Here is a 22,570-nt window from a genome sequence, read left to right as displayed (position 1 = left end):
GCATTTATGATGCATGATGATCTGGCCCTGTTCTTCCTCAGTCATTATCATTTCTGACTACCACTCGGAACAGATTCTCCCCTCTCCCCAACCATATCTCAACTGCAAATGGGCAATGGCTTCTCAGACTATGGTACGATCTTTCCTAACTCTCCCTTTACTCATCTAACTACTACTCATCCTTTAAATCCTCTTTGGTGCTATGGTGCCTTGCGTTTACTGCTATAGTCATTTACCTGTATCACTAGCACAAGGCCCAGCCATATGCAAGAAGTATACTATTTGTCCATCAAAGAAGTGACTGACGAGCTGAATGAGTGATGGTTGCTGCCCTGCCTCTTCTGGCCCCCAGTGGGATAAACAACATTCTTCTGTGTTGGTCACTCCAAGTTTCACTCTACTTCCATGCCAGGCTCGCCAAATTCTGGAACAGACCCCGGTGAAGGAGCTGGTGAGCTTCAAGTGGAACAAGTATGGCCGGCCGTACTTCTGCATCCTGGCTGCCTTGTACCTGCTCTACATGATCTGCTTCACCACGTGCTGCGTCTACCGCCCCCTTAAGTTTCGTGGTGGCAACCGCACTCATTCTCGAGACATCACCATCCTCCAGCAAAAACTACTACAGGTGATTCTCCTCAGAAGGGGATGAGAGGGAATTGCGTCATGGGGTGATGGTGCTGGAAATGAAGCCATGCTACTTAGGGACGATGCCACGCTCTGGGTTCCAGCAGGTGTAGGCTCCTAAACACCCAGGTAGAAATTAGACATGAGACCAGGAGGCCACAGATGGGGTTTAATGAGCACAAGAGCATTTGTCCAGGGAGCTGTGGATTTTCTCACACAAACTTTGAAAGAGTGCTTGGCATGAGTAAGCCTGTGCTTTTGTGAAATTTTTTGGTAATTTATAAAAAGTATCGGGGTTTTTTAGTGGGATGTTCAAGGTAAACTCTGTTGCTCAAAAGGAGGAAAATTGTGCTCCAAGTCCATTTCTGAGTCCATTTTTGTTGTATTAGGGCAACACAGACAGCCCTGCTGGCCTGCACCCTCTTCTGTGTGCTGTCTATATGGGCCCATGGGAATAATGTGTCAGGTGTCTGACTGCCTGTCAGACACTCTGCAGAAGGATGTCTGGATTGGGTATCAGGCTGAAGTAAATACTCTCTGAGGCTGCATTTACTGTTGTGGGCCTGCCATTCTGTGTTGTGGTAGCCAAGGGAAAACTAGGGTTAGGAAGAGGACTGATTCGAGGTACAGAGTAAATATAGAAATCTGCTGTTGAAGAAAGTAAACCTCCTTTTTGTGCAACAGAAAGGGTAGACTCTAATGAGCACTTCTGAATATATATATTTAACAAATGTAGCTATATTTGAGGGGTTGACTCTTTGTGGATTACTAAAATTTTTGTCCTGGTGAGCTGAAAATACACAGAAGGTGATGTATGTATGTAGCAGAAAGCAAAAGACCAGGAAAAAGAATTTTGCAAAGCAAGTGAGAGCTGACTGATTGGAGATTTATCTCAATGCAGGAGACAGCAGCCATAGGTATAGCTCAGCCTGGACTAGGAAGCAGGGTAGTTTGGGTCAGAAAGAGAATATAAACTTTCTATAGCCAAGAAGCAAAAATCCTGAGTTGGTTTAGACCAAAGACAGCAGTATGCACAGAGAAAGAACAGGGCAAAGAGCCCCAATGAACCCCATGCTAGGTAGAGACACTCCATCTATCCTGTTTCTAGAATTGCCTTTATATACATACATATATATATATATATATATATACAGTGTGTCATGTGTCCAGATCCACTGCCTCTCACCAAGTAGGTCTTGCTGTCTGGGGAGGACAAGCCTGAATGTGTTAGAGACACTGGAAGCAGTTGTGCTCCATGCTTCTCAGTCTGGGCACAAAAGTTGTCCCTGGCATGGAGACATGAGGAAAATAAGGACAGTTAGGAGGTGGCAAGTGGAGAGAGGAGTGATTAGAAATTGAGAAAACACAAACAAGGTGGGGATGACTGGACTTTTCCAATGCTCCTGGCCCTATTTCCTCAGATATGTCTTCTCCAACCTTCCTTTGTCTCGAATTTACTTGGAGATTTTCTGCATTTTGAATGTAGACAGGACTCTGGGTTAAAAGGTGGGCAATGTTGAGCCACTGATAACCAAAACTCTCCTTCCTGTGTGTCTCTTTCTCTTTGGGACAGGGCTAGTTATGTACAAACACATTTCTTTGATCCAGATAGTTTGTGTTTAAAAGATCACCTCTGCTTCAGGACTCAGAAGCTTAATTATAGCTGAACACCTGACCCATCCTTCTTCCTTTCTCTCTTCTGCCTTCCTTCTTGTTCCTTGGCATTTTTACCCTTTTTGCCATCTGCTTCAGTGAAAGCCACTTCAGCTCAAAGAGAAGACTTTGGACTTTCAGATATTCTTTTCTAGGTGGAGAAGTGGGTGGGTAAGAGGATTGAGAATGCTGCTGGAAGGGGTTAGATAACAAAGAATGCTAGTGAAAAGTCCCTATGCTTTGAGCCCTGGCCCTGATTTATGGGGTGACTATGTTCTTCTTATTCAGTAGTAAGCCCATTTGGATTAGATCAGGGGCTCCTAAACTTATCATCGTGATTTGAAAGTGTCTGTTTTCACAGTGCACCAGATTTGTTAAATAATAGGAAATTCGTTTTTTTCCTACTGTTTTCTTACTTGGAAGTCTTAGAAAAAATGAAAACGCACAAATACAGTGTCTTGATTTGACGCATGCAATTGTTGACATACTAGTTAGCTGGTGGAGCTTTTTCTTAGATGAATGAATACTTTACTGTCCAATTATATTAATAACTCTGGGATCACAGGGATCTCAGTCACTTCAGGACTTCCTCTGCAGATCTCTTGGGATCTGTGGAAATCACTGGGCTCCACGACCCCTAAGATCCTTTCTAGTTTAGTATCTGGCATTTTATGAGAGTAGTGCAACGGCACCGTCTCAGAACAGATGAGAGAAAACAAATTCCTCTGTGTAAGCAACTGGCATCTCTCCTAAACCCCACCTCTCCTAAAAATACAAAAAATTAGCCAGGCATGGTGGTGAGCACCTGTAATCCCAGCTATTCGGGAGGCTGAGACAGGAGAAGGTAGCAAAAACTACACAAAAGCTGATGTTTGTAAAGCTGGAGTTAGTTTATTTCTATCCAATTTGGGGCCTATCTTAATGACTCTAAGACGCCTCATTGCTCAGCCATAGAAGTTCTGCTTTACTAGAGATTTCCCAGAACTCTTGATTTGAGTTAACTTCTTATCTCCATATATTTCTACTTGATTTAGGCAGAGCAGCATGCACTACAGTACTAGTTCTCTTAGGTTTCCAGGTGAGTAAAAAGCTCAAAATCCTGGAGTCCAGCAGCTCGGGTTTTAGCCCTAACTCTGAAATTTAATAGTTGTTTGACCTTAGGAAAATCCTACTTCCTGCTAGATCTGTGATTTTTAACCCAGACTGCACACTAGAAACCTAGGAAGCTAGTAAAATGACTAGCTCCTAGGCTACACCTTAGACCTAATAAGTTAGAATGTCTGAAGCTGAGGCTCTGACCTTGGTATTTTTAAGAAACTCTTTGAGTGAGCCAAATGTTCTGCCAAGGTCGAGAATCCCTGGCTTCCATCTTTGAGGTCAGTGCAGCTCTGTCTTTCCAGTCTTAGGCCCACCACTCTGGTCATTTAGATTCCCGGAGTACTATTCAGCAGGGGGTTCAAATTTCTTGTCACACCTCCTTTTTGACTTCTGAAAAAGATTCTCTTGAGCCCTCCTTTGATTTTCTCTTTCCCAGAAATATTTTGCTAATCCATTCATTAAATAAATTATTATTGAGAGCTTCATACAGGCTAAACAGCTGTTCCAGGTGTTGGAAATTCAACAGCCATGGTCTGAGCAAAACACACATGATGTCTGCTCTCTTGGAGTCTACAGACTGGTTTGTATTAATCAAACGATCATACAAATAGATACTTTATTATAATCTGTGACTGTTGGCATAAATGTTATTTTTTTCTTATGATGAGAAAAGCACAGAGTGGGGAAAAAAACTTATAACAGGGGCCTGGTCTCTCTGGGAGGCCAGAGACTGCTTCTGAGAAAGATGACTGAGCTGAGATCTAGGTATGAATTCAACATGAAAAGAGAGTTCTAGACAGAAAGAATGTATATTCAAAGGCCTCAAGGCAGGAATAACCTCACCAAAGTCTAGGAACTGAAAGAAGATTCACTAGAGCACAAAGAGCTGGGGTGGGTACCTCCAGGTGAGGTTGTCCAGACAGATCCTTCCCAAATTATAGAGTCTTAAAGGATTTTACGCTTTATCCCCAGGGTAATGGGAAGTCAGAAGGATTTTAAACAGGGAGACTTACAGAGTAATTTTTGCTTTAGAAAAATTACTCTGCTTGCATGGTGAATAACAGATTTGGAGGGTGGTAGGAAGGACGTGGGGAGACCAGTCAGGAGGCTATTACAGTTTAGCAAGCAAAAGATAATGGTGGCCGGGCACGGTGGCTCACGCCTGTAATCCCAGCACTTTGGGAGGCTGAGGCGGGAGGATCACGAGGTCAGGAGTTCAAGACCAGCCTGGTCAACATAGTGAAACCCCCATCTCTCCTAAAAATACAAAAAATTAGCTGGGCATGGTGGTGAGCACCTGTAATCCCAGCTACTCGGGAGGCTGAGGTAGGAGAATTACTTGAACCTGGGAGTTGGAGGTGGCAGTGAGCCTAGATCATGCATTGCACTCCAGCCCAGATGACAGTGTGAGACTCCGTCTCAAAATAAATAAATAAATAAATATATAAATATATAAATAAATAAAATAATGGTGGATTGGCCTAGGAAAGTAGTGGGGAGATAGAGGGAAGGGATTGGCATCAGGAGACTTATTGAAGGCAAAATCATCCCTACTGTGTTTCCGTCTTTTAAAAATCATCTTCTACCTATCACAGTCAGTGGGATTTATTTGTCTACACATCATCATCCCTCGTAAGTTCTAAACAACCCAGAGCACCACTGCCATTTGAAAAGCAACTGATTGCCAACTCTGTACAACTTTGTTCAGGGGTCCTAACCAACTCATGGTGGAAAAAGCACGGCACATTATAGACAGGGAAAGAGATGAGGAGAACCAGGGAGCCCGGTAGGTAAAAATAATATCCACTGAGCACTGATCATGTGCACTTCACATGCATTCATCAGTGTTTTTGAGGCCTTATTAAAATGTGGATTCTGACAGTAAGGCTGGGTGGGACCTGAGATTTGGCATTTCCAGCAAGCTGCCAGGGGAGGCCAATGTTGTGATTCTGTGCACCACGTTTTGAGTGACAAAGCATTATTCTTTCATTTGATCTTCGTAGAAATCCTAACTAGTAAATACAATCATCACCACTTTAAAGATGGTGAATCTGAGGTCAAGAGAGGTTGAATACTTTGGCAAAGACACTGAGCTAGCAAGGACAGCACTAGGATTGGGCTGCAAGTCTGCTTCCCTTCAGAATCCTCACCTTTAAACACCAGACAAAGCCATTTCTCCCTCCAGAGTGATGTGCTAGGTCCCAGTCTTCTCTACTGGCTAGCCAGGGCTTGCCACACTCACTTGTATCTACACATCTCATCTTTCCCTGTCAAGATGAGAGGCACTTGAGAAGTGCTGTGGGAGAGGATCAGATATAGAAGGATTCACACCCCCAGATACTGTACTGGCTCCTCTCCAGTTTTGATAATTGGCACTATTTTTTGATGGGGTTAACCTACTGGCATATAGGGCAAGTCATAATTCTGTGGGAATGGGTGAAGACTCTTCAGAAGAAACGGGTAATCTCCCAAGCCAATCCCCCTGAGAAAATCCAGAGACTGGGACATGAAATTAAACCTTAGAAGGCAGCTTGACTTACATGGGAACCAGATCTCTCTCTCTCTCTTTATGGCCCAGTGGTTCTCAACTTGGGATACATGTCCAAAACACCTATAGAACTTTTCAAGAAAATGCCAGGTTCTTGATCCAAATTAACCCAGGGTTGGCCTGGACATGTGTGTTGTGACAAAGACTTACCACTTGATTCTGATGGGCAGGCCTGGTTAGGAACTCATGCCCAGTTAGGGAATCGGAGAAGCTCTTCGTAAGAGCTAGCAGAGCTTTCTTTGAGAACTTCATTCCTTTGCAAGTCTGGGATCATGGGGAGGAAAAGGTCTAGAGCTGGGCTTGACAACTGGTTCTGGGGCCTTCCCACTTCCCACTGGGGTGGCCTATGTTCCCCATCCTTTCCACATAGTACATCCCTGTTCCTTACGACCCAGTAGTGCCCCAAGCACTGCTGTGCCCACTCCTTCTGGGCATTTCCTTCCAGGCAATGAACTCAGCTGGCTGGGAAGTGAGAGCAAATCTCATCAGGCCAATCCTCAGTGATGTATAAATGCCAGCCTGCATAAGGGATTTGGTTGTTGACAACTCGTTAAATTGCAAGCCATGTTGTGGAGTAAAAAATTCCAGTCATTGTTAGATGATATTTATTTTTAAAGGGATGTATTGGAGTACTTTCTCTGTGCATTTTAGCCAGGCCTGCTTAGGTGACCTTGATCTAGGAATCTGAAAATTTCAGAAAAGCACAATTAGTTGTCATTCTTTTCCTCTTAGGCCTCCAGATAGGTTTCTCCATCCCCGCTTCCTGTCCTCCTTACCACTCTTCTGCGTCTCTTAGGCAATGCTTAACTTGTACCTGCTGTCTCCTCTCTCCTTTTTCTCCTTCCTTCTTTCTTTTCTTACCAACTGAGTGCCTACCGCATTGTGTGCATTTGTGGATAAAAAGTAGGAGTGAGGCATCCCTGCCCTCAGGAAGCTCTAAGACTACTGATGAGACATGGGGTACCCAGACACTTTCAGTGTGCTGGGAGAGGGCTGTCAATACACAGCAGCCCCACGTGTCCCAGGAGAGACCCATGAGCTGGACATGGAGGGCCAGGAAAGAGGCCCAAGAGGAGTGTTGGCCTGACCTGAGTCTTGAGGCATCAGTGAGGGTGAGCCAGGTCAACGTGGTGGAGGAAGGCATTCTGACAAAGTGGCATAGCCTGGGCAGAGGCCCAGCTTAGCAACCCAGAACCCCAATAGCTCAATGTGGCCAGAGCTCACACAGGGTATGAGGACACAAGGCAGGGGCCATAGCAGCGAGGGTTTTGTACATCCCGTTTGGTACTCTGGTTTTATTTTTTAAATTCTTATCTCACAGTAAGCTTTCCTAATTAAAAGAAAATGATGTACATTGTGCTCATGACTTACCAATCAAGTGGAAGATCTGATAGAGAGCAACTGCGTCCTGGACAGCCCGTCCTTCTCACCCATGTCTTACTCACGAGGGACAACCAGTTTTTCTTTCTTTTAGCTCTTCCTTCTTGTCATCACCTCCACATCCCTGGAATCAAATGCTTCTATCTCTACTTGCTAATCAAATTTAGACATTATCTAGTGAATTTCTGTGATGATAAAGATTAAAGAGCACCCTCCACTGCCACCTCTCCTGCATTTCTATTCTGAAGGCATTGGGGAGCTAGGAATGATGTTAAACAAAGAAGTCTCAGGATGATATCTGTGTTTTAGAAAGGTCAATTCAGAAGCATTGTGCGGGGGTGGGTTGAATGAGCGGAAATAGATGTAGGGTAAACTAGATGGTAGATGGCATGGTTTTGCCCTAAGGCATAAGTTCTGTTAACCGGGGGAAAGGAGAACATGTCAGAGAGAATTGGGAACTGAATGAGTAAGACTGGAGAATGGGTGCCCTGATAATTACTTTGCCAAACATAACCAGGCAATAATATTTTCATAAGGGCCCTAAATCTAGAGAGTTGTGAATCAGCATCTCAATCTAGAAAAAAAATCTTGAATGCAATTCCCAAAGAATAAAATTTTAAAAATTAAAAGAAACATCCATTACCAGTTTGGGCTTAGGGTTTAATTCTAGGGGTGCAAGGGTGGTTAATTAAAAGGGAAGCCTATTATCACTTCAATTTAATACCCCTTTCCATTTCTGAAATACCGAAATCTTCCTTACCTTTGCAAAGAGTATCTATTCTAAAGCAAGAGCTAACATTATACATCAGTGTGAAACACGAGTTCCCCAGGAAATCTAAAGAAAATCAAAGTGCTTTAAAAGCCCAATGTTATCATTACTTTTACTGCAACTTTTACACACGTATATTATTTTTGTTTTCCAGAGAGGGTAGTTTATAAAACGAAGCAAACAAAACCCTATAGAAGGGTTTGTATTCTGGTCTTGTAGAGCAGCAAGGAAGGGGGCTCTCAGGAGTCTGTGGCACTTTGCAGCCTGGTTTAAGGGTAAGGACCCCGGAGACAGAGTGCTGGAGGCAGCTACTCTAGGTCAGTCAGATCCCAGGCAGTGCAGAGGCAAAAAACTGGGGTTTCTGAACACCTCCGTTACTCACTAGTGAATTTGTGCAGGGGAATGCGTACTTGTAAAGAAGTCAGTTGAATTGGTGAGAGGAAGCCCAGAATTTGGTGACCAAAACTGTCTCCAGCATTAGAGGGGTTTCACATTTTCATCTCCTGAAGGAATGGCTGCTGTGACTCCCTGGCTGGATTCTAGGGGCACCCTGATCTTCACAGCCGTCCTCACCAACTTATGTGTAGTCCTTTTCTTCTTGAGCCAAGAAAAGATTGGTAGCATTTTTTCACACATATTGAATCAAGACACAACATCTTTAAAATGAAAATATTTTTTACAGACATATATATGGCATAGATGCAGTTATTTCTATATTGAATGTTATTTTGTTTCTGAAGTAATGTATTTGTTATTTATCCTCCTACTCAGTACCTGACTCTGTGAAGGAGTCGGCATGTTTTACAATCAAAGACAGATGCTATAGAAACATTAAGATAAAGAAAAAGAACGCAGTCCATGAACTGAATTTCAGGAGAGAAGAAAAGGAATTCAAAGATAGTTGCTAGAGCAGAGGACAAAAAAAAACAAAAACAAAAACAGAACAAAACAAAACAAAAACTCTGCAATTCTTTGGAAGCAAGTAAAAAAAGAAATTTGCTATTATATGATAAAATTTACCAGTTTCTCAAGAGATATAAATATCAGAAAAGTTTACAGAGCATACCATTTTTTAAGCCAAAAAAAAAAAGTGTTGACTGATGTCTGGTCACAGGTTGTTAGACCACAGAGTTCTCCAGACACACAGACAGAAGCTTCTCTCCTAGTCTCTCTTGGTTCCCTATGTTAAAAGCACTGCCTCTCACTGGGCAGGTGAGTGTGCTGCTGCAGTAGCGTCTGGAGAGATGCTTACAGGTTCCAGCTGATTAGCAGAGCAGGGATAATTGCCGTTCCTTATGCTAACGAGGGATCACATTCTCCCCAGCTCAAATCATCAGCTTTCCTGCTGGCCCCAGGGGACTCTCAGCTCCTTTCTTGGGAGCACTATTTGGAGATGTGACCTTGGACAACAGAACTCCCAAAAGTCAAAAGGCTGCTTGCATGTGTTGAAATTATTTGTGCAATATCATGTGGGAATTGTCTGCATGTGAACACAGTTTTGTAGAAAGAAGATATACAGTTTTTATTACGTTTTCAAGTGAGCTCATAACTTCAAAAACATAAGGATAATTAATGTAGGATTCTAGAACTACATCTGTGATATTGCATAAGTTTCACCGTGAAGTAACATGCATTGAAGTAGGGTGGTCTTCACCCTACTTGACCCTTGGACTATACCTTCTACAACTACTGCTCAGGATAGGCAGGGACCCTTCCTCGTAGTGTCTCTAGCCCCTTCTCTGTTCTTTTCTGTAATGTCAAATCATAATAAACCACAGTGAATATATCTATATTGCTTTATGATTTATAAAGTTCATGCAAATATATCATTAATGTAAGCTTCACAATGACTCTGGGAGGTAAGTACTGTAGCCTCTGTTTTACAGATGAAAAACCTCAAGTTCAGAGATTTTCCATGAATAGTTCAAGGTCTCACTAGAGGTAGTAGATTCTGGGCCCGTGAGGGAACCTGAATTCTGTGATATGTTTACAGTGTATTCTTCCCACTAGGAGCCATGATGAAGTTGGAAAAGGTGGGCTTTCCACATAGCTGAAACCATCCCAAGCCACTAATACCTCTTCCTGTTGGCTCACTTGATGCTCTGAAATGTGTTCTCAGCTGCTCAGTATATACATCATAAATTTCTGCTTACAGCATCTATAAAGAGGCAATTTTACTAGAAGGTAGCTCAAGACATCAGCATATGTGACATCTATTAAACCTTAGATACACAGACTCCTGTCCTGGTCACAGAGTTACCCACAATGGCAAGTACAATGGGGGTGGGGTGATGCTGGTGGGAAGGGGAGCTTTCCTTTATTTTGGATGGACTTTAGCAGCTTTCCATCATTTGCACAAAAGGATTTGACTCTCTGCCCATCAGAAAGCACTTCTTCTTCTGAATTTCCCCACATAGGAGGCCTACGAGACACGTGAAGATATCATCAGGCTGGTGGGGGAGCTGGTGAGCATCGTTGGGGCTGTGATCATCCTGCTCCTAGAGGTGAGGTGCAGGCAGGGTCCAGGCTAATCCCATCCCATCTAAGGCCCAGACTGTACCACAGTCCACATTGTATTTTTGCTTTGCCGTCCTCTCCCCAGATCCCAGACATCTTCAGGGTTGGTGCCTCTCGCTATTTTGGAAAGACGATTCTTGGGGGGCCATTCCATGTCATCATGTGAGTATCCCCTCATTGCAGCCCCCTGCCTTTCCTCACCAGAATCTTTTCCTGTCTCCAGTTCACTCTCTGAGTTCTAGGCCTCAGGTCACTCTCACTCCAAGGACTTCTCTCCAGTGGGCTTGTAGGTGTAACTGTATGTGCATTTTAGGTGTAAAGACTAAGCCTGAGTGTGTGGGTACCACCCCGGTCACCACTGTGCTGTAGGGACCTAGAATAGTTCCAGCTTGTCTCTCACTCTCTGCTTTCTGCTCCCCTAGCATCACCTATGCCTCCCTGGTGCTGGTGACCATGGTGATGCGGCTCACCAACACCAATGGGGAGGTGGTGCCCATGTCCTTTGCCCTGGTGCTGGGCTGGTGCAGTGTCATGTATTTCACTCGAGGATTCCAGATGCTGGGTCCCTTCACCATCATGATACAGAAGGTCAGTGCTTTCCTGAAGCTTCCTCCGCCTCAGGCACAAGACCTTCCCAGAAAGAGGGATGGAGGTAGAGTGGAGCTGGTGGAACTATGGGGGCCTCCTGATCTGTTAGCGTTAGCTGCTCAAAGGCAGTGGAAAAGGAATCATCCCACCCTTTCTCCCTTCTGTTTCCTGCAGATGATTTTTGGAGACCTAATGCATTTCTGCTGGCTGATGGCTGTGGTCATCTTGGGATTTGCCTCCGGTAAGGCACCATTCCCTCCTCTACTAGATCAGCAGATCCAGTTCTCCAGAAAGTTCACTCTCATTCTTGCTCTCAGTTCTCATTTGCACTTCATTTTGCTTTGTTTTGTGTTTTTTTTTTGTTTTTGTTTTTGTTTTTTTTTTTTTTCTGTTGGAAGGTAAGTCTAAAAGCACACCCATATTTATAGGACCAGGGGACACTCAGGTTGGCCTAGAAGGTAAAGCCATGTGTTCAGGGCCAATCGCATTTATGTTCACTAACTGCCTTGCAAGATCTTTAAAGGAGAGACAGAAAAGACTTTTGGTGAGAACAGGGCATTAAACAGGAAAGACTGGCCAGTCATGGATCTCAGAAAACCGTGTGGACAAACAGAGATAGTGCCATGCTTAACTCTCATATGTTTACAATTCAGAAGAGGAAACAAAGCACTCAACAACATATAACTTGCTTTTTTTCTATATGTGGTCATTTAAAGCTGAGAAAAATATGAAAGAATTAGAAAAAGGAGGTGCAGAAAAACAGTTTGGACAGTTTGAAGATGACAGAGAAAACAAAAAAGAAGAGTTGTGAAGAGAGACTGGGAGAACAGGGACATACAAGCACCCAGTCAAGGCACAGCCAGTGAAAGAGCCAGGGAGCAAAAGAAAGGAACAGCACAGCAGGAAAACACAGGCAGGTGGAGAGAGCTAGAGGGAAGGAGAGGGTGGGTGGAGGAGCAGAAGAGAGTCCCTAGGGAGGGGAAGAAAGAGGAAGGCCCAGGTCTGAAAAGCAAAAGGCCAGTAGCTCAAATTCAGTCCTCAGTGTCCGCAACTGATCATCTATTAGACAAGAAGAGGCACTAGATGAACTTTAAGGATCCCCCCATCTCTAAAAAGCAATGACTCAGTGCAGAGGACTCTATTACTGTCCTCAGGGATTTCCCGTTCAATGGGGATTCCCACAAAATAACAGACCAAAACAAAAAACAAAAAACAAAAAACAAAACAAAACAACAACAACAAAAAAACCCCCACCAAAATCTGAAATGTGAAAGAGTAAAACCATGGCGTTCTGCCTGTTTGGAGTTTTCCACCCCAAGCCCTTATGTACCCTTTCCTCCCACTCCCTGGCCATCTACATCTATACATAACACAGATTACAAAATGAGGTGACGGTCGCAGAGTGGCTTTCTGTAGATGTCCTCTATCCAGAACTCTCTAAATGTTCACTTCTTGGCCATTGCACTTGCTTTTCTCTTAAATAAATAAGGAGGCAATGCTTTGTCATAGACCCTGTTTCTGCTCTCAGAATGTGCTTCAGCTCCCCATGCAGAGAAGAGGCTTTCAAGCAGTCTAGCCCTGTCCTGAAGTTCCATTACGCTCACTGCTATCCAGTAGGCTCCACCCTGAGCAGGAATCCGTTTCCTATGTTGGTTCAGGTTCACTCAGGGAAGGTCAGAGTGATGGAGGGTTATCTAGAGGCCATCAAGATTAAAAAGGGGCTCTTCTTTTAGCCTGTTCATGTGTTCTGTTCTTTAAAATTTGTTGAGGATTCCATGCATTCTTATAATAACTTGCCTTTTAAGTATTTGGTTTTCTAAAATGTAAAAACCAGTTAGGTGACCTATTATCCATTATCCATACAAACACACACGCTGCACACACATACAATTTTGTTGTTGTTAAATGACTGTTACCATGACCATTACCCAGAGTGGTGAACTTAATCACAGGACATCTGAGGGTTAGACAGTTCCACAGGAAACTACATTTATTAGTATGTAATTATCTGTGCATGTGTGCAAGTGTGTATACATATATATATATACAACAGAGATAGAATAAGTGCTAACCATGTCCATGCTTATTGTGATAACTCCATTATCCCATCTCCATGTCCTCTTCCTGGGCGGAGTAGCGTTCTATATCATTTTCCAGACAGAGGACCCAACCAGTCTGGGGCAATTCTATGACTACCCCATGGCATTGTTCAGCACCTTCGAGCTTTTTCTCACTGTTATTGATGCACCTGCCAACTACGATGTGGACTTGCCCTTCATGTTCAGCATTGTCAACTTCGCCTTCGCCATCATTGCCACACTGCTCATGCTCAACCTGTTCATCGCCATGATGGGCGACACCCACTGGAGGGTGGCCCAGGAGCGGGATGAGCTCTGGAGGGCCCAGGTGAGTTTATTTGTGTTAGTCTTGCTAAGAAGCAGGGGATGGAGAGAAAAATCAAAGTGGAAAATGTTATGGTGGATCATTCTTAAAAGAGTCACAGAAAAACCCAGTGAGGCTGTCACCTCAACAGAGGTTTGTGTAAACCTGAGGTACATGTGGATAAATGGAAGGGACAGAAGGAGGATTAAATGGATGATAGTGGCAAGAGGTGGGGTTGTTGCTCACAGGAGAAAAGTAGACCTAGGAGTGATCCTTGAGTCCAGTGGGAACTAGAAGTGACCTTGTTCTGGTATATTCCAGTTTTCAATTTGGATCTTATCTTCTATTTCCTTCTGTAAATCCCTGTTTCTCTATGATCTTTTCTTTATATCACCATAGACTGACAAATATTAGAATTAGAAGTGACCCTCAATGGCCGTCAAGTTGGCCTCCTGCTTAACATAATAATCATTTATTGGTCAGAAGGTCATTCAGTATCTTCTTTAATGCTGATTAGGACCTTATTATCTTGCAAATTCAGGTAGAGGTTGGGAGGAAGGGAGTTTTCCCATATTTTTAAAGGTTTTGTTATTAGACATTCACGTTGCATTGAGCTAAAACCTATCTTCTTAAAATTTCATTCTTTGGCGCCAGTCTTTCCCTCTCATATAACACAGAACACATTCTTCCATATAAGCACCATTCAAATATTTGAATATAGCCATCATTTTTCCCTTAGACTTTTCATTCATTTAATGATGATCATTTAGACCCTGCTATGTGTTGGCAAATGCCTAGGAGCTAGGGACATGAGCATAAACACAACAGACACTGTATGTGCCCTCATGGAGCTGACGGTTTAGTTGGAAAGACAGGCATGAAGTGAATGACTTCACAAAAAGCTGTAAAATTACAGCAGCAAAAATGCCATAGAGAATATAAGGTGCTAGGAAGAGGATACAACAGAGGAATCGGACTGGGAAGTGAAGACATGCTTTCCTGAGGGAGCAACATTTAAGATGAGAACTCAAAGGTTAGCAAGAACTAGGTAGTTAAGAGGAAGGAGGGAAAAGGATGAAGGTCAAGGTTGGTAGCAATTAGGACTCTTGGCTACAGGGACAGAAAACCAAACTCAAACAGACTTGCAGATTTTTAAACAGGGGGAAGAGGATGTGTTAGTCCTCGTAAATGGGAAGTTTAGAGAATTAAACTAACTTTGGAGGTATCTGGCCAGAATGCAGATCCACATCCTGTACACTACATCCATTCCTCTGTTCGGCTCTCTTTTGACCTCTCTTCTAAGGCAAGCTCTCCCATCGTGTTTGTGAGATCACTTCTAGAAGCTCCAAACTCCAAAAAGAATGAGGATGTGCAATGCAACATGCAGCTCCAAGGGCCCCACTCACGCTGTATTCTGTGAGGCTCCTGGTGCCAGGCAAAACTGCAGGCTCTAAAAGAACGTCTTTCCCCCTGCCAGTTCCTTCCATGTTCCATCTCATGGGAACACATTTGGGTCACAGGCACATCGTTGAATCTAAGGAAAGACCAAGGACTAGATAGTGGAGGTATTGGTGATGGTGGTGGAGGGGAGGTTTGGGGGAAAATAGATTAATGAAGCAGAACTGTGTGAAGCCCAGTCCACTCAAACCAATGCACTGAAAGTGATGAGGGAGCAATTCCCTAAATGAAAAATGGGTGCTGTTACCCGAGGAAGGATGGGGTTGCATGATGGCTCAGGAAGAACAATAAACATTCCTTTCAAGGCAAAGAAGAACAGCTATCCAGGGTAAGAGCACAGAATGACTAGAAGTCCTGAGCTAGGAGGGAACTTGGTGCAATTAAGAAACTGAAAGAAGTGTGGAGTAATGAGGAAGATAGGGAGTAGAAAAACATGAGGTGAAGAATTTGCTATTTTGAAGATTGCCACTCCTTCAATTAGGAAGCCTTCCTGGTTCTGATCTATTCTGATTGCACTCTTTTGTCCATGCTGTAATAGATCATGGTTTCTTTGAAACTAGAATAGTCCCCAATATGATTAGGACAATGCGGTACAAAGCGGGACCATGCCTTTCCTTACTTGGACATAATACTAAGGGTACCTAAAGCAGACTCAGGTCTTTTAGCAAATATACAAATGGCCCTTATTAAGCTTTGATCAGCTAGCACTCCCACATCTTTGTTCTATGACTCACTTATCTCAGCTTCCTAAATGTAAATATAGGACCTTAGATTTGGTTTACTTAAATTTCTTGTTAATGATTTTACACCAGCATTCCAATCTAGTGAGATAATTTTATATTGCTTCTGTTGCCCCACATATTACATATCCCTCCCAGTTTTGTGTCACAGGCATATTTGATAAGCTTGTTTTCCACGTTTCATCTAAGTAATTAATGAGGGCTGAGCAAAGGACAGAATGTGTGGTGGACTTGCTACCAGAAATTTCCCTGCCAACTTTGCAGTCATTAATCAACCCTTTTCCTTCTTAAGATATGGATATTTAATTTGCTGAAAATTCCCTGAACAGTAACAGTATCAATTAATCCCCAAGATCATAGAGATTCTTTTTAATCATTTTATTTAAATCAAGATAATTGGTCTGTGGCTTTTATATGAAAAAGAAATTGAGATTAGTTTGGAGTGAATCATTTGCCATGAGTGAATAGTAATGTAAGGGCGACTATTTTATTCAAAACACTCACAAAAAATCCTCTCTCATTTCTTGACGACTGAAGCTGGTTGCATGGTGCCTGGCACAGGCTGTGGGGTGAATAGGTGGCTGTTCTCACCACTGACCTCTAGTGTCCTATCTCACAGATTGCCTTTGGTTCCCTTTATCAGTGCCCTCAGTGCCTCTTTGAACCTCATGGCTCTTTCAGAGTTCTTCCTGTATCTCTTGCCTCCTTCCAGGTCGTGGCCACCACAGTGATGCTGGAGCGGAAGCTGCCTCGCTGCCTGTGGCCTCGCTCTGGGATCTGTGGGTGCGAGTACGGGCTGGGGGACCGCTGGTTCCTGCGGTGAGTGATGGTGTGCGCATGCAAAGCTGCAGATGCGTATAAGGCCACGGAAGCAAGGGTGACCGACAGGCGTCCTGGAGCCTGCATTAGCCTGTCTAGGGGAGGGGGCTGGAGCTGAAGTGGAGGGGTACGAAGAATGCTGTGTGTACCTCAGGGCAGCCATGTGTAAAAGGTTGTGTGCATGTGTCCATGCTCAGACGTCAGCATGGGTTACCAGACTTGCTGTAACCTTGTTCTGAGCTGACCTTCAGTTCCAGTGTGCTTTTGGCTTGGATCTAACTTCCTCCTTCATATTCTGCCCTCATCTCCCTGCGTGACTCTCCTCTCTCCTCAAATTTACTTCCTGAATTGCATCTCGTCATCCTTGTGACACACTTATCTATTAGTTGGCTCTGTTTTCTCTTTCACATTCCTACGTATTAGTAACACACAAACACACACACACCTGTGTGCGACCTACCACCCTGCAAGCCCTGATTGCTCAGCCTCCATTATCTCTATGCCAGGTTAGCCTGCCCTCCAATCACCTCCCTTCACTTGATCCCAGATACTCTTCCTGTTTCAGCTCTGCTCTCTTATTTCTGCTTCCCTCTTGACCCTGCTTTCTAAATGTTCACCTCTACTTCTCCCCTGCCCATCTCTCCCCACCCCTGCCCATCTCTCCCCACCTGGACTGAGTCCTTTCACCTTCCTCTCATCAGGGTTGAGAACCACAATGATCAGAATCCTCTGCGAGTGCTTCGCTATGTGGAAGTGTTCAAGAACTCAGACAAGGAGGATGACCAGGAGCATCCATCTGAGAAACAGCCCTCTGGGGCTGAGAGTGGGACTCTAGCCAGAGCCTCTTTGGCTCTTCCAACTTCCTCCCTGTCCCGGACCGCGTCCCAGAGCAGCAGTCACCGAGGCTGGGAGATCCTTCGTCAAAACACCCTGGGGCACTTGAATCTTGGAGTGAACCTTAGTGAGGGGGATGGAGAGGAGGTCTACCATTTTTGATTAGCATCGCTGTCACTCTTGACCTTACTCCCAGTTGGCCTGGGGGCGGGGACAGAGACGGAGACCTCTGCCTATGCAAGTGTCTAACTTCTGTGCCTGTTAATCATGGGAGGGTGAGGCAGAACAATCCCTAAAGGGTCATGCCTCACACTTCACATCAGAATTTCTGGCAATGGGCAATGGTCATCGATTGTCTCACATATTTTCTGGGCTCTTGCAAGTCCCACATCTCAGGAAAAAGGAGGTTGGCAACTAAAGACATGAGGTAGGGATGCTAGATTAATGTCAGGACCATTTCTCTTCTGCCCCACGCAGACCCTAGAAAGTAGTAAGCTGTGAGGCTTTTCTGGCTCGCCAGGGCTTATGTGGGAAGAGCCAGGCATGGCATAGAGGTTGTGGCCCTTCTTTTTTTCCCAACCTCCTGTAGGTCTCTCTTCCCACTTAGCAAGCAAACCCCAACTGCAATAAAAAAAACTCCTTATTCTTGCCTTCTTTAATTTTTTATTGGGGCCCAGTACATGTCACATAAAATTTACCATACTATCCATTTTTAGATGTGCCGTTCAGTAGCATTAAGTACATTCACATTGTTGTGTAACCATCACCATTATTCATTTATGGAACTTTTTCATCATTCCGAACTGAAACTCTAATCCCCACTGAACAATAACTCTCCAGCTATCTCTCTGCCCCGGTCCCTGATAACCAATATTCTGCTTTCTGTCTATGAATTTAACTATTCTAGGTATCTTATATAAGTGAGATTCTGCAATCTTAGTCCAAAATTTGACACGGTTTGTTTATTTATTCATCTACCAATGGACATTTGAGTTTTTTCTACCTTTTGGCTGTTGTGAATAATGCTGCTATCAATATGGTATACAAATATCTATTCAAGTTTCTATTTTCAGATACTTTGGGCATACATCTAAAAATGGAATTGCTAGACAATTCTTATGTTTAATTTTATGAAGAACTGCCATACTGGTTTTCACAATAGCTTTCACCATTTCACATTCCCTTCTAATGGGTGTGAACTGGCTTCACACTGTAGTTTGATTTGCCTTTCCCTAATGACTAATGATACTGAGCATGTTTTTATACACCTATTTATTGGACGTTTATATACCTTCTTTGGAGAAATGTCTTTTCGGTTTATTTGTCCATTTTCGAATTAGGTTTTTGTTGTTGTTGAATTGCCTTATCTTTGCTTTTTGAGGCTCACAGCCTGAAGTGTTTGCATCCTGGTGTGTTTTTAAGTATGTATGGCAAATTAGGCCTATATTTGAATGGCCTAATCATTTCTTTTCCAGGACCCTCCTGCTCTGTCCCTAGCAGCTAATCATCCTTGTGCCTGGAGGCAACAGGCTCCTGTTTGGTCTCCTGACATAGCCATCCTCCATTCCCATCTCCCTTTGCCCCACACTGAGTTGTGAAAGGAACAGCAGCAATAGAGGAAGGGTCATCCCTCTCCTGGAGGGAAATTAAGAATCATGTGTCCAGGGCACCCATTATAGGTGCTCATGGGGAGCCTCTCTTGTGTCTCCAGCACTATACTTCTAATCCCAGCCTCTATCATCACCCTTAGCAAAAAGCCATGTCAGCTTTTCAAAGGACTGTGGTCTGGGATAACAAAGGAGTAAGTGGATTTTTGAAACCACAGACAGTTAATTCAGATACACGAGCTCAGGACTGAGTGCCCAACAGTGAGGGATTGCACAATGTGTATACACATGCCTGCAGACACTGGGACACAGTGGTGGCAGGGTGTGTAAAACTGCTCAGTCACCATCATTTTTTTTTATTCTCTTCATAGTGGAAGCAATTTAAAACTTTGCTTCTGTAGTCCTTTTTTTTTTTTTTCCCTTGAGACAGGGTCTGGCTCTGTTGCCCATGCTGAAGTACAGTGGTGCGATCACTGCTTACTGCAGCTTCAACCTCCTGGGCTCAAGTAATCTTCCCCCATCAGCCTCCCAAGTAGGTGGCACTAGAGGTGTGCACCACCACACCCAACTAGTTTTTGTATTTTTTTTAGAGATGGGGTTTTGCCATGTTGCCCATGGCTAGTCTTGAGCTCCTGGTCTCAAGCAATCCACCTGCCTCGACCTCCCAAAGTGCTGGGATTACAGCATGAGCCACTGCACTAGCCCTGTAATCCTTTTAATACTTGCTTAACTTGTCTATAAACTTATATGTCTTTTGATTTGAGCCCTTGGCTTGCCCCCAGGTATTGTCCTTTGTCCTGGCTTGTGCACCTGGTATGTAATTAAAATTGCTTACTGCCTAGGTTTTTCACTAAAATAAGAATTACTAAGAGTTAACATTATAAATTAATGAATATAATTAAAACTACTAGGTACATACAATGTGTATTAAACAGGAAGGATGTGGTTTTTCTGGAGAACAAATGTTAAAATACGTCATGAGAGTGTGGTTCTTTTTTAAGAGGAAGTGTTGTTTTCTAGTTTAGAGGATTTTAAGGATTGTTTCAAGTTAACAGAAAGGACAAAACTGAAGGTTTAAGCAAGTTGTAGAAGGTTTGTGGAAGACTGATCTTGTAAAAGGAATTTTGTGTGTGATCAGGTTTGGCTAAAATTTTAAGGGGATTATTTAGATTTTATACAAATTGAACATTCATATAAATAGCACATTGATGCAGGGTCAGAATCTGAGCACCTGTGTGAGGCAGAATTTTCTTGGAATATTGATGTGTTCTTTAACACAAATTTGTAAAGTTTATAAAAGCCTCGTGGAAATCTTACCTTACAATCAAACTAATTAAGATTTGATAGATTTGCTTATAAGATTCTATTAAAGCTTTAGAATTAACAATACAGTAATACAAAAATAAAATTTGGTTTTCTCTTTTAAATAAGATTTTTGTATAAGATTAAGAGATAGTAAAAGATTTTCATTTGCCCTTTGAATAAACTGCCAAAAAAAATAAAGAAGGAGAGAGAGAGACAGATTCAGTTGGCTTCACACTGTCTCTATTAGGTCCTATTTTTTAGAAAACTAAGCTCTTCTTCATCAAGGAGTAAAGATTTCTGCTTTTTTTTTTTTAAATTGGTGAGTTATCACTTTAGCTAAATGATTTACTTTATAATGACCTGTAATCTCATTTTGCGATATCAAGTGCCTTAAACTTTTAATGTTGGACTAACTTTCCAAAATTAAATTCTAAATGCAGTCTTTTAACCTCAAACTGACTTTTAAAAGTCCAAGAGACGCATATTTGGCTTATTTGATATGTTAAAATCATACAGGAGGCATTGCCAAATATAAAATGGTGTGTAACTTTCTTTGAAATATATTTATATAAATGTGCTATTGTTATGTGTTCCAAAATTGTATAATATTCTTATAATTTTAATATGTCTTGGTATATGTGATCAGTAATAATTATAATTATGGTAAATTATTGTGTGCCACAGAAATAACCAGATTTCCTTGTCAATTATATCTTTGACCGTGGATATCTTTTGTCATTCACAATTATTATTTTACTTTGTTCCTTTTCAAAAAGTTGTTTATAATCAGTTATAGGACTCTGATGGTGTATTAGTTCATTCCCATGCTGCTATGAAGAGATACTTGAGACTGGGTAAATTATAAAGAAAAGTTTAATTGATTCACAGTTCCGCATGACTGGGGAAGCCTCAGGAAACTTAGAATCACTGCAGAATCGCCTCTTCACAGGGTGCCAGGAGAGAGAATAAGTGCCAAGCAAAGTGGGTAGCCCCATATAAAACCATCTGTTGCCCATGCTGGAGTACAGTGGGCAACTCACTGAATGAGTGAGTTCTCATTAAACTCACTAGCATGAGAACAACATGGGGGGAACTGCCCCCCATGATTCAATTACCTTTCACTGGGTCCCTCCCACCACATGTGGGGATTATGGGATTACAATTCAAGATGAGATTTGGGTGGGGACACAAAGCCAAACCATATCAGATGAATACTTTTAAATGCAGGTTTCTGACAGCTTTGGAGATTGTGCCATTAAAATAGAGGAAAAAAATCTTCCAGGACACTCCTGGAGATCTGATGTATTCATGAGGATTGTTGACCCAATATCAAATAGAACAGAGATTAATTGCATGAACTGAGCTAATAGAAGACTAAAATAATTTTTTGTGTGATCTTTTTGTCAGAAACATTGCTGATTCTTTTCATTTTTTGGGTTGTTTACAGCTTTTAACAATTGAGTAAAATATGCTCTTGTGAGCAAAATTTAAAGCATATTTCTTTCTCTCTACCTGATTTCTCCAGAATTTGAAAACTATTTTTGAGTATTCTTAATTTATAACAATATAGTTATTTGTATGAGCTCAGTAAGAATCTGCTTTCTTTTGTAACAGGACACAATTGGAGACTACTATTTTACTAAAGCTTTGACTAGAATGAAATATTTTAAGATATAAACAAAACAAACTGTTTTAAGGAACTGCCATTGACTTACAGAGCCAATAAAAGATCCTTAAAAAAAACTGGCCTTGTACCTTGCCTACACAATTCTTTTACAGGGTTCCCAACCTGTGATAAGTAAAGAATGTTACTTTCTGGCAGGCCCAGGAACCCCAAGTTATCTTGGGATTAAGAAGAGAGGCATTCACCCAATTCATACAGATATCTGCAGGCACAAATAAATTCTTGACTGGGCTTGGGGCCTTTAAAAAGTCTAAACTAAGATTCCTTAAATAAAAAAGTTTCCAGCAAAGTCAATTAAAAAAAGAGCCTGTGTAGAAAATAATTATTCTTGCTGTACTTTATACAAAGAATCAGGCGAAGTATAATACAACTAAAGCTTTTTTTTACAAATAAATTAGTTCTACTACGATTTGTCTTTGATAAAAATGGAGGACTAAGGAGATAAAAATTATGTGTTTTTTTAAAAAAAAAACATATAAAACACCTATTCTTAGACCCCACCTTATCAATTGTTTCTCAGTTTTATTCTTTGTTAAAATGTATTTGGACTGAATCCTAAGTTCT

The 22,570-nt window shown here is 42.4% G+C and overlaps 1 protein-coding gene across 1 annotated transcript in view; it reads left to right on the top strand.

The window, feature by feature from the left end:
• Positions 1–22,004, top strand: part of TRPV5 (transient receptor potential cation channel subfamily V member 5) — a 29,856-nt gene extending 7,852 nt beyond the window's left edge. The window contains exons 8-15 of the mRNA XM_054493667.1: positions 413–625; positions 10,490–10,576; positions 10,675–10,751; positions 11,012–11,177; positions 11,352–11,418; positions 13,315–13,583; positions 16,470–16,576; positions 17,278–22,004. Coding sequence (XP_054349642.1) covers positions 413–625; positions 10,490–10,576; positions 10,675–10,751; positions 11,012–11,177; positions 11,352–11,418; positions 13,315–13,583; positions 16,470–16,576; positions 17,278–17,572 — 1,281 coding nt within the window. The 3' untranslated portion in view covers positions 17,573–22,004. The remainder of the gene's footprint in view (positions 1–412; positions 626–10,489; positions 10,577–10,674; positions 10,752–11,011; positions 11,178–11,351; positions 11,419–13,314; positions 13,584–16,469; positions 16,577–17,277) is intronic.
• The last annotated feature ends 566 nt before the right edge of the window (positions 22,005–22,570 follow it).

Source organism: Pongo pygmaeus, chromosome 6, assembly GCF_028885625.2.
Source record: "Pongo pygmaeus isolate AG05252 chromosome 6, NHGRI_mPonPyg2-v2.0_pri, whole genome shotgun sequence".
NCBI classification, from domain to species: domain Eukaryota; kingdom Metazoa; phylum Chordata; class Mammalia; order Primates; family Hominidae; genus Pongo; species Pongo pygmaeus.
This window is presented reverse-complemented; position numbering and strand designations above follow the sequence as displayed.